The sequence below is a fragment of the Pygocentrus nattereri genome, chromosome 1 (genome assembly GCF_015220715.1).
Source record: "Pygocentrus nattereri isolate fPygNat1 chromosome 1, fPygNat1.pri, whole genome shotgun sequence".
Classification (NCBI taxonomy): domain Eukaryota; kingdom Metazoa; phylum Chordata; class Actinopteri; order Characiformes; family Serrasalmidae; genus Pygocentrus; species Pygocentrus nattereri.
The window spans coordinates 46,011,785-46,020,947 of NC_051211.1; the positions used below are offsets into that span (position 1 = coordinate 46,011,785).

A 9,163-nucleotide genomic window follows, 5' to 3' on the forward strand; every position below is an offset into this window, starting at 1 on the left:
CCTCACAGATGCTGAAAAACATTATGTGCAAATAGAAAAGGAGGCTTCGCCAGTGACATGGACGTGTGAATGCATGTCATCTTACCTGCTGGGACTAAAATTCAAGATAGAGATCATAAGCCTCTAGTGCCACTAATGTGTTGAGGTTCCGTTTAAGGCTGATGAAGTGCTCCATTGTGCACGTCCCTAGTACTAGTGCCTAGTTACTTCCAGCGAGCTCAGTCTCCTCCTGTGCTTTTCTCAAAACATGCACTTTTCTTCCAGTCAAAGGAACGTCTTCAGACTGACAGTTTTAAAATATTTCTGATAGAAATATTGCTGAAAAACATTATGTGCAAATAGAATGTTAGTCATCTCATCAGCCATTGGAGTGAACTGTGTTCCAGCCTTTCAGGCAGTTCCACATTAGATCTTGTTTGAAACATGAAAGTAAGACAAGAACAGGAAGAAAATAATCATTATTACAGAACAGGTGCAGTTTTAAAAGTTTTAAGTTAAAATTTCTCAAGATTTCTATGTTGTGTAGAGCTTCTGTGCTAAGAAAAGACACGAAGGAAAATTGTTTAGAATATGGCCTGCATTTTAAATCAGTTACATTAGTGAGTTATGAAATCAGTGTTTTTATATAAATAAATATGCAGATGTTTAATATGAGTTAACACATTTGTGTGGATTTTAATATGTATTATAATATACATATAATATAATATGTCCTTTCTAAAAGGAATTGGATATCATAAGTGGACAATTTTAATTGAAAAAGTATCATTTTGAATTGAATATATTTTAAAAAGCATAGGCTTACCTTTGAGCTGGGTTTTCTGATGAGGCTGCAAGGTTGGTGGGTGTAGAAGTCTGGCCAGGTGGGCTCACTGAAGCAGACTGGGCTTTCTTCTTTAGCTTTTCTTCTGCAGTGAGAGCTGCTTCTATCCCCAGCATCTCAATGACAGTCAACAGGAAACTCTTCATCACTGATTTTGGGACAGATATCAGAATTTTTGTGCAGAGAGATGCAAACTCCACTTTTATTCCCCGTTTTATGGAAACATAAATAAAGGAATAATCAGTGACATGTTTCAGGATTTATTGTTATATTGTATGCAGCATCTTACAAACTGAAGTGAACAAAGTCTCTTGCATTTGTCATTATACTTTCAATACTTACTGCATTTGGCACATCGTTGATCAAAGCTCTCTATTTTTTAGAAAACATTAAATACCTTACATTATTGAAATTAACAATAAATAAATAATTCAAAGAAATTAATTCAGATGAAGTGACTGTCTGTGTCTGTCTGTCTGCCCTGCGATGGACTGGCGACCTGTCCAGGATGTATCCTGCCTTCCGCCCGATGACTGCTGGGATAGGCTCCAGCACCCCCCGCGACCCTGACGGAGAAGCGGCTTAGAAAATGGATGGATGGATAATTCAGATGAACACTATTCACGTTATCATAACAGAGAATGAAACTGAAGACCAAAGAAGAAACATTCTTCACTCAGACTGTAAACGATGTCCAGGATGTCCCCGCAGCATTTTAGCTTGTATTGAGGAGGGGGTCCTGTGTGGGCTTGCCTGCAGTTTCTTCTACCGTGTTTTTGATTACTTATTGATTCTGCGATGTTTTACGCTTTTCTGACGTTTCTACAGATCAAATAATGATTAAAAACGGTCACTATGACAGTAATTCCAGACTTTTGAACGCTCATGAATGTTGTCTACAGTACATTAGAGATGATATCAGCATGTTAACTCTTGTTTTGAGCTATTTAAAAATAGCTTTTTTACACAGGAGACAGTTGACAGTACAAGTCTGTGATGATGAATATAGATTTCAGCACGTGCTAGCTCACAAACTCACATACAAACTGTGTAGCTGATTTTGGGCCGTTACTGTTTTAGTTCAGTACAGATGAAATCCCTCATGCTGTCTGTGATGCTGTCTGAGCTCTATAATACATATACACATAATACATATATATACATATATAATATATATACACAGTCTACGTGCTCAGTGTTCTCTGTTAACTCTCTTACTCACACAATAACATCAGCAGTCTAAACATCATCTACCGCTCTTTAGAGCAGTTAGTTAATACATCACATCAAATGAAATTGTACTATAATAAGGAAGAGATTATACTACAGAATATATTATGATACTATAATAAGGAAGAGACCAGGCGTCATGACGTCACCTTTCTTTTCAGCACAGTTGTCTCTTTGGGCAACAATTAAGTAGAGACATTTTTAATTTGATTCAATAATAATAATAACAATAATAATAATTATTATTCCTCTCCATGGATCACCACCTTATCGTGGTGGAGAGGTTTGTGTGCTTGAAGGACCCTAGGAGCTATGTTGTCTGGAGCAAAAGCTCCTGGTAGGGTCTCCCATGGCAAACTGGTCCTAGGTGACAGGCCAGACAAAGTGTGATCCATAACCACCCCTATGAGGACAACAAAGAAGGACTTGTGTACCCTGCCCGGATCAGGGTTACCGGGGCCCCACCCTGGAGCCAGGCCGGGGGAGGGGCTCGCCAGCGAGCGTCTGGTGGCCGGGCATTCACTCATGGTGCCCGGCCGGGCCCAGCCCGAAGGAGTTACATGAGTCCCCCCTCCCAACGACCCACCACCGATGGGAGGGGCAGTAGTAGGGGTGCGGTGCATTGTGGATCGGGCAGTGTCCGAAGGCGTGGGCCTCGGTTGCTGAAACTGGCTTTTGGAACTTGGAACGTTACCTCACTGGCGGGGAAGGAGCCTGAGTTGGTGCGCGAGGTCGAGAGATACCGGCTAGATATAGTCGGGCTCACCTCAACACACAGCTTGGGCTCTGGGTCCAATCTCCTTGAGAGGGGCTGGACTTTTTTCTTTTCTGGAGTTGCCCATGGTGAGAGGCAGCGGGCAGGTGTGGGCTTTCTCATAGACCCTCGACTCGGCGCCTGTATGTTGGGGTTTTCCCCGGTGGACGAGAGGGTAGCTTCCCTACGCCTTCGGGTTGGGGAACGGGTCCTGACTGTTGTCTGTGCTTATGCACCGAACAGCAGTTCAGAATACCCAGCCTTCATAGAGTCCTTGGAAGGGGTGCTTGAAAGTACTCCTCCTGGAGACTCGATTGTCCTACTGGGGGACTTCAACGCTCACGTGGGCAACGACAGTAAGACCTGGAGGGGTGTGATTGGGAGGAATGGCCTCTCTGATCTGAACCCGAGTGGTGTTCAGTTTTTGGACTTCTGTGCAAACCACAGTTTGTCCATAACGAACACCATGTTTGAACACAAGGATGTCCATAAGTGCACATGGCACCAGGACACCCTAGGCCGCAGTTCAATGATTGACTTTGTAGTCGTGTCAGCGGACTTGCGGCCATGTGTACTGGACACTCGGGTAAAGAGAGGAGCTGAGCTGTCAACTGATCACCACCTGGTGGTGAGTTGGATCAGGTGGTGCGGGAAGATGCCAGTCAGACCAGGCAAACCCAAACGTATAGTGACGGTTTGCTGGGAACGTCTGGCAGAAGAACCTGTCAGATTGATCTTCAACTCACACCTCCGTCAGAACTTTGACCAGATATCGGGGGAGGTGGGGGACATTGACTCAGAATGGGCCATGTTCCGCTCCTCCATTGTTGAAGCGGCTGACTGTAGCTGTGGTCGCAAGGTAGTTGGTGCCTGTCGGGGCGGTAATCCTCGAACCCGGTGGTGGACACCCCAGGTGAGAGATGCCGTCAAGCTGAAGAAGGAGTCCTACCGGACATGGTTGGCCTGTAGGACACCAGAGGCAGCTGGCAGGTATCGACAGGCCAAGCGATCTGCGGCTTCAGTCGTTGCCAAGGCAAAAACCCGGGTGTGGGAAGAGTTCGGTGAGGCCTTGGAAAGTGACTTTAAGTCGGCTCCGAAAAGATTCTGGCAAACTGTCAGGCGACTCAGAAGGGGAAAGCAGTGTGCCACTAGCACTGTATATAGTGGAGATGGTGTGCTGCTGACTTCGACTGAAGACGTCATTGGGCGGTGGAAGGAATACTTTGAGGACCTTCTCAATCCCACCAACACGTTCTCCAGAGAGGAGGCAGAGTCTGGGGACACGGGAATAGGCTTGTCCATTACTGAGGCCGAAGTCGCTAAGGTAGTTAAAAAGCTCCTTGGCGGCAGGGCTGCAGGGGTGGATGAGATCCGTCCCGAGTTCCTCAAGGCTCTGGATGTTGTGGGGCTGTCTTGGCTGACACGCCTTTTCAACATTGCGTGGACATCGGGGGTGGTGCCACTTGATTGGCAGACTGGGGTGGTGGTGCCTCTTTTTAAAAAGGGGGACCGGAGGGTGTGTTCCAACTACAGGGGAATCACACTCCTCAGCCTCCCTGGTAAGGTCTATGTAAGGGTACTGGAGAAGAGAGTCCGGCTTATAGTCGAACCTCGGATTCAGGAGGAGCAGTGTGGGTTCCGCCCTGGTCGTGGAACACTGGACCAACTCTTTACCCTCTCCAGGATTCTTGAGGGTTCATGGGAGTTTGCCCAACCAGTCCACATGTGCTTTGTGGATTTGGAGAAGGCATTCGACTGTGTTCCCCGGGGTATTCTGTGGGAGGTGCTTCGGGAGTACGGGGTACATGGCTCTTTGCTACGAGCCATTCAGGCCCTGTACAAACAAAGCAGGAGCTTGGTTCGCATGGCCGGCAGTAAGTCAGACTTTTTCCCAGTGAGAGTTGGACTACGTCAGGGCTGCCCTTTGTCACCGATTCTATTCATAATTTTTATGGATAGAATTTCTAGGCGCAGTCAGGGGATGGAGGGTGTCCGGTTTGGTGACCTCAGGGTCACATCGCTGCTGTTTGCAGATGATGTGGTCCTATTGGGGACATCAGGCCGTGAACTTCAGCTTTCACTGGATCGGTTTGCAGCCGAGTGTGAAGCGGCCGGGATGAGGATCAGTACCTCCAAATCCGAGGCCATGGTTCTCATGCGGGAAAGGGTGGAGAGCCCTCTCTGGGTCGGGGATGAGCTCTTGCCTCAAGTGGAGGAGTTTAAGTATCTCGGGGTCTTGTTCACGAGTGATGGTACAAGGGAGCGGGAGATTGACAGGCGGATTGGTGCTGGGTCAGCAGTGATGCGGGCTCTTTACCGGTCTGTTGTGGTAAAGAAAGAGCTGAGCCATAAGGCAAGGCTCTCGATTTACTGGTCAATCTACGTTCCCACCCTCACCTATGGTCATGAGCTTTGGGTAATGACCGAAAGAACGAGATCGCGAATACAAGCGGCTGAAATGAGTTTCCTCCGCAGGGTGGCTGGACTCTCCCTTAGAGATAGGGTGAGAAGTTCGGTCATCCGGGAGGGACTCGGAGTAGAGCCGCTGCTTCTTCACGTCGAGAGGAGCCAGTTGAGGTGGTTCGGGCATCTTGTTAGGATGCCTCCTGGACGCCTCCCTTGGGAGGAGACCCCGGGGAAGACCCAGGACACGCTGGCGTGACTATATCGCCCAGCTGGCCTGGGAGCGCCTCGGAATCCCTCCCAGGGAGCTAGTGGAAGTGGCTGGGGAAAGGGAGGTCTGGGCTTCATTGCTCAGGATGCTGCCCCCGCGACCCGAACCCCGGAGAAGCGGAAGATGATGGATGGATGGATGGATGGATGGATGGATGGATGGATGGATGGATGGATAATTATTATTATTCTAATTTGCCTTTCTTAAACTCATGGTTATCTTCCAACACATTAAAAATACAGAAAATGTATTTATCTAAATATAAAATCATCCCAACAGAACTGACATTTAGTTCAGTCTAAAACTCTATTCTTCAATAAACCTTTAATATCTAATTCAGGTCTGTCTAAATGCAGCTCCTCTATGATGCTTCATGTAGAGCAGGTTGTAAAAGTAAAGACACTGATTTGCTGCAGGTGTTGGCTTTGGTGGACACTGAAACAAAGACACGACCTAAACAGATGATGTAGTTTGAGTTAAATAAGTAGATTTATATGTTTGAGGTCTGAATACAGGAATCAGCTTTGTAAATAAAGACTAAGACACTCAATATAGATTCATTTTCTATTCAGTTTCTCCTATATGGGGCTGAGAGAGGGGAGACCATGGGCAGAAGAGAATTTGATTCAGCACGGTCAGTTTTATTAACTGTGTCTCAAAGAAAAAAACAGCAACAACCAGGAGAAATCAGAAATAGTCAATAACAGTCTCTTTAAAATCTTCTTTCTCTGCTGACGCTGGTCGCTCATCTCTCTCTCTCTCTCTCTCTCTCTAGTACCGCTGGGAGTGAAGACTGTCTAAGGCAAGTCAATCTAGGGAGCAGGGCTTGATTCAGTCTCCTGTAAATTGAGAGAGAGGAGGGGCTGTGGTCATGCAGTCTCTGGCTGTCCACAACAGGAGGTGCTGAACTTTGACAGCTGCTGTCAGCACCTTGGAGAGCTGCTCTTGATCATGAGGCTTGGGAAAATGGATCTGGTGGGAACCCTGGACCTAAGATTAAGACAAGTGACTCACAGTTTCACAGGTCAGTCAGTGCAGTGACACAACCACATTTCAAGAGTTCAGCTAAATATTTTAACTTCTTACTTAATTTTTAAGTTATCACAACAGCTAGTCCACAAACATGTCATGGTTACATTATAACAAAAGGTGATATAATTAAAATATCAAAATTAATATTGTTTATTTTTATTTGTTAATCACAAGAAAAGAAGAATCTGTAAATGATGAAATGATCTGACACTGTCGTTCATCTGAAAGACAGAGATTGTGTGAAAATACTCATAATTTAAGTAGTAAAACAGCATTCAAACACAAAAGCATGTCCATTAAAATATCATAAATAATGAGTTTTCAGCTGCAGATACTTTTCAGTTGTCCAGTTTGTATTTGATCACACACATATAAGAATGTGCTCTATTAGACACTGTGTGTTTACTTTCCACAGTTTATCTGTTCAATGTGTGAAATGAAGGGGAAACAAGTGCTTATACTTGTTTTCATGGCTTAGAGCTTCAGCATCTGTATCTGAGGTACGTGTATCTGAGAGATAGTGAATAAAACTTTGAGTGTTGCAGCATTTTGATAGTGAATTGTAAATGCCCTGGGCTTATTTTTGTATTTAAACACACATATAAGATTATATTAAGCATTGTGTGTAAGCAACTCTGTTTCAGTTTTGAGCATCTGGACGGTTGCATCATTCTTAAAACACAGTCAGACAGATGTAGAGAGGACAGATTACTTCCAGTCCTGTATAGAGAGCAGTGTGGCACTAATCATCTGTTTCTTGTCTCCACTAAAAGAAATGTAGCTGTACTTATTTTCTGAATGAATAAAGACTGATTTATATAAAAAAGGCTCTACATCAAAATAAAGAGGACATAGTTTATTTATCATTGATAACAAAACTCATTTATCACTACACCTCCTGTGCACTTGAATCACTTCCTCTACCATTCACACTCATGTACATCTGGACTGTAACAGCATACAGGACATCTCCTTCAACAACATGGGAAAATTATGTAAAATCTGCTTGTCATAATGTTGGACTTTGGTGCAGCAGTAACAGCATCGTCATAGTTATCATGTCTTCTGTCAAAATGTAGAGATAAATGTCATTAAATCAGCTTCAGTATCATCAGTGACTGTGTTCAAAATGAGATTACAGTGTTGTTACAAGTCATAACTGTTTCAACAGCTGAGCTCTGACCAGCAGTGATGACAACATAATTATCGGCTACGTCCTCTACATCAAAGCACAGATATTTAGAACATCAAAGCTACATTTTGAATGACTGTATGTGTCTGCAAGCAGCAGTATTTATCAGCTGTTTCAAACATTATCTTTAAATACATTGACATTTGCTTTAGCACTAATAACTTTTAACTTTTTTTTTGGACATAGTCTGATTTAAAAATGCTGTTCCTGAATTGGGGTCTTGGCATTGAGCAAAGGCTTGTGTGGCCTAGGGCTCTTCAGAGCTAAGTCATCTGAGTATTATACTCCTGTTAGGGTCTCCCAAGGCAAACAGGATACTAACACGATCCAAAATCCCTATGATCAAAGGAGGCAATTTATTGTGTATCCTGGTTACTGTTACTGAGACCTACCCTTTGAACCAGGCCTTGGGGTAGTGTTCCTCTGCGAGTGCCTGGTGGCCAAGCAACACATGCAACCCACCTGGGCTCAGCTCAATAAGGCAAAGCTGGAGACCATGTGGGCCCACCACCTGCAAGGTTTAGCATAGGGTACAGGTGCAATGCCTTATAGGCAGTCCTTGGTGAGAAGGTCCTTGGTGGCATCGACCCCTGCAGTGGAAATTGGCTTTTGGCATGTGGGACGTGAGGTGTTGAGCTGTCAACCAGTAACCGTCTAGTGGTGAGTTGTATCAGATGGCAGGTAAAACATGACAATATGTTTAAAACCTCCATTGTGGAAGCTGCTAAGCATAACTGTGGCCAAAAGCTTGTTGGTGCTTTTCAGGGCAACAACCCAGGAACCCATTGGTGGACTGTTTGGCCTGGAGGACTTAAGACTCAGCAGATAGGTACCAAGGGGTAAAATAGGCAGCAGCAGCTGTGGTGGAAAAAGCTAAACCCAAAACACAGGAGGAGTTTGGAGAGGCCATGTAAAAAGATGTTCTGTTTGCTTTAAGGAGGTTCTGGACAACTGCTCGGTGACTCAGGAGTGGTCGGAGTGGTTTTGCTCAAGCTGTTCTCAGCAGGGTGGAGAAATCTTGACTTTTAACACTGCTGGTCAGTGGAAGAAGTTCAGGAACTCCTAGACTCAAGAGACATGCCTCTATCATGGGAGTCAGGGCGAGGCAAGGCACCAGGGGCGGTTGAGATTTGCCTAGAAATGCTTGCTTATGAATGCTGTGGGGCTGTCAAGGCTGACATGCCTCTGCAGTGTCACATGGACGTCGGGAATAGTACCCTTGGACTGGCAGACCATGGTGATGTTCCCTATTTTTAAGAAAGGGGAGCAGAGCGTGTGAATTTGATGCCTGCAACACATTCCAAAGAAGTTGGGACAGGGGCATGTTTACCACTGTGTTACATCACCTTTCCTTTTAACAACACTCAATAAGCGTTTGGGAACTGAGGACACTAATTGTTGAAGCTTTTGCAGGGAGGCCAGTCTGGTACCCGCACGAAGCCACGCTATTGTAACACG

The 9,163-nt window shown here is 45.1% G+C and overlaps 1 protein-coding gene across 1 annotated transcript in view; it reads right to left on the reverse strand.

The window, feature by feature from the left end:
* LOC119263275 (C2 calcium-dependent domain-containing protein 6-like) overlaps window positions 1-969 on the reverse strand; it is a 4,072-nt gene extending 3,103 nt beyond the window's left edge. The window contains exon 1 of the mRNA XM_037538138.1: window positions 874-969. Within this exon, the coding sequence (XP_037394035.1) occupies window positions 874-969 (96 nt within the window). The remainder of the gene's footprint in view (window positions 1-873) is intronic.
* Between the last annotated feature and the right edge of the window lie 8,194 nt (window positions 970-9,163).